The sequence below is a fragment of the Vigna radiata genome, unplaced genomic scaffold (genome assembly GCF_000741045.1).
Source record: "Vigna radiata var. radiata cultivar VC1973A unplaced genomic scaffold, Vradiata_ver6 scaffold_2162, whole genome shotgun sequence".
Classification (NCBI taxonomy): Eukaryota; Viridiplantae; Streptophyta; class Magnoliopsida; order Fabales; family Fabaceae; genus Vigna; species Vigna radiata.
The window spans coordinates 1-1,326 of record NW_014543077.1 but is presented as its reverse complement, the minus strand read 5'-3'; the positions used below and the strand labels follow the sequence as shown (position 1 = coordinate 1,326).

The window sequence follows — 1,326 nt, the reverse complement described above, 5'->3', positions numbered from 1 at the left end:
CAGCGATATGCCCGTTGTGGTTTTCGCGCTGCCGTCAAAGACAGGTCTGAGCTTCGTAGTTGAGCTCGTCTCCTTTACCACGCCATGATGTGGCAAGAAGTAGTGNGGGTTGATGAGAGCGTCCGGAGGAGCTGGACTCATGAAGCCGTCAGCTTCGTATTGCTCCATGAACTTGACGTAGAGGTCACGGTGATTTGGATCAGACCGGAATCTTCGTTCCAGAGCCCTGAAACGCTGCAAAGCCTGATCGCGAGAATTGCCCAGGGCGTCAGGGGAGCGGGCAAAAGGAAGCCGTACATAGAAGCGACCGGACGCGTCGCGTCGTGTAGTCTGCTGAAAAAGAAGTTCTGCCGGGTCCTCAGGAGTGGGCTCGATATTCGGGGGTCGAACTTCTTCAAGCTGCCAAAACCTTTGGATGGTCTTGTGCACTTCGGATACTGGCTCATCAGTCCCGGTGGTGAGCGCAGCAAGGGTAGCCGTCTGGGAAGGAGCGGCACCTAAGATGATGTAGCCATAGCCATTTGTCTCAAAAGCTGATGGCATAGAAGGACCTAGAGAGGTCGCGGGTCCGGTAACAATCCTGGCGTAAAGATCTGCCCCAATCAAAATGTCGATAGGACCTGGGCGATCGAAGTCGGGGTCGGCAAGAGGGAGATCAGCCAGTCGGCGCCTAACGGCGGTTGAGATGGGTACGGGTGGTACGTTAGTGGTGATAGAGTCGATCAATAACACCGTGTGATTCTTGCTAATCACCTGGTGACTCGGAGATGTCAGAGTGACTACTGCTTCAGCGCAAGTGCTACCGCGCATGCCGTCGATTCCTTCAATGTGACTGGTTCCAGGACGGCGTGTCACGCCTATCGCATCCGCACACTTATTGGTGAGGATGGTAGTCATAGCTCCCGAATCGAGTAGGCCTCGTGCTCGGATTGAGCCGTTCGGACCCTTCACTCGCAGTTGCATGGTAGGGAGCATAACCGTGGTCTTTTGGTTGCAAGTGCCCAGCAAGACCGTCTTTTCCTCTGGGACTGATTTGGAAGTCCCGTGGGTAGCATTTGCGGTATCATGAAGCAATGTGTGATGCTTGGCCTGGCATTGGCGGCATCGGCTCTGTGTAGAGCAGTCCCGTTTTTGGTGGGGACGAAGGCAGTTGAAGCATCTTTTGTGAGCGCGGACGAGCTCACGTCGTTCAGGAAGGGTTTTTGCACGAAACCCGGGACAGGCATGTAGCTCATGCCGCTGTCCTGTGCAGCAGGGGCACGATGCGGAGTCTCGCGTCCTATCGGAGGACGGAGCTGTTCTCCCAGCGGAGGATGCCGCGTGAAC

General features: G+C 55.7%; 1 protein-coding gene across 1 annotated transcript; it reads right to left on the bottom strand.

Annotated features, from left to right (window-relative positions):
- Nucleotides 1-78: 78 nt before the first annotated feature.
- Nucleotides 79-963, bottom strand: LOC106752925 (the record flags this gene model as incomplete). Its single annotated transcript, XM_014634708.1, has 1 exon — nt 79-963. A coding segment is annotated over exon 1 (885 nt), but the record flags the coding sequence as incomplete, so codon positions are not given.
- Nucleotides 964-1,326: the final 363 nt, after the last annotated feature.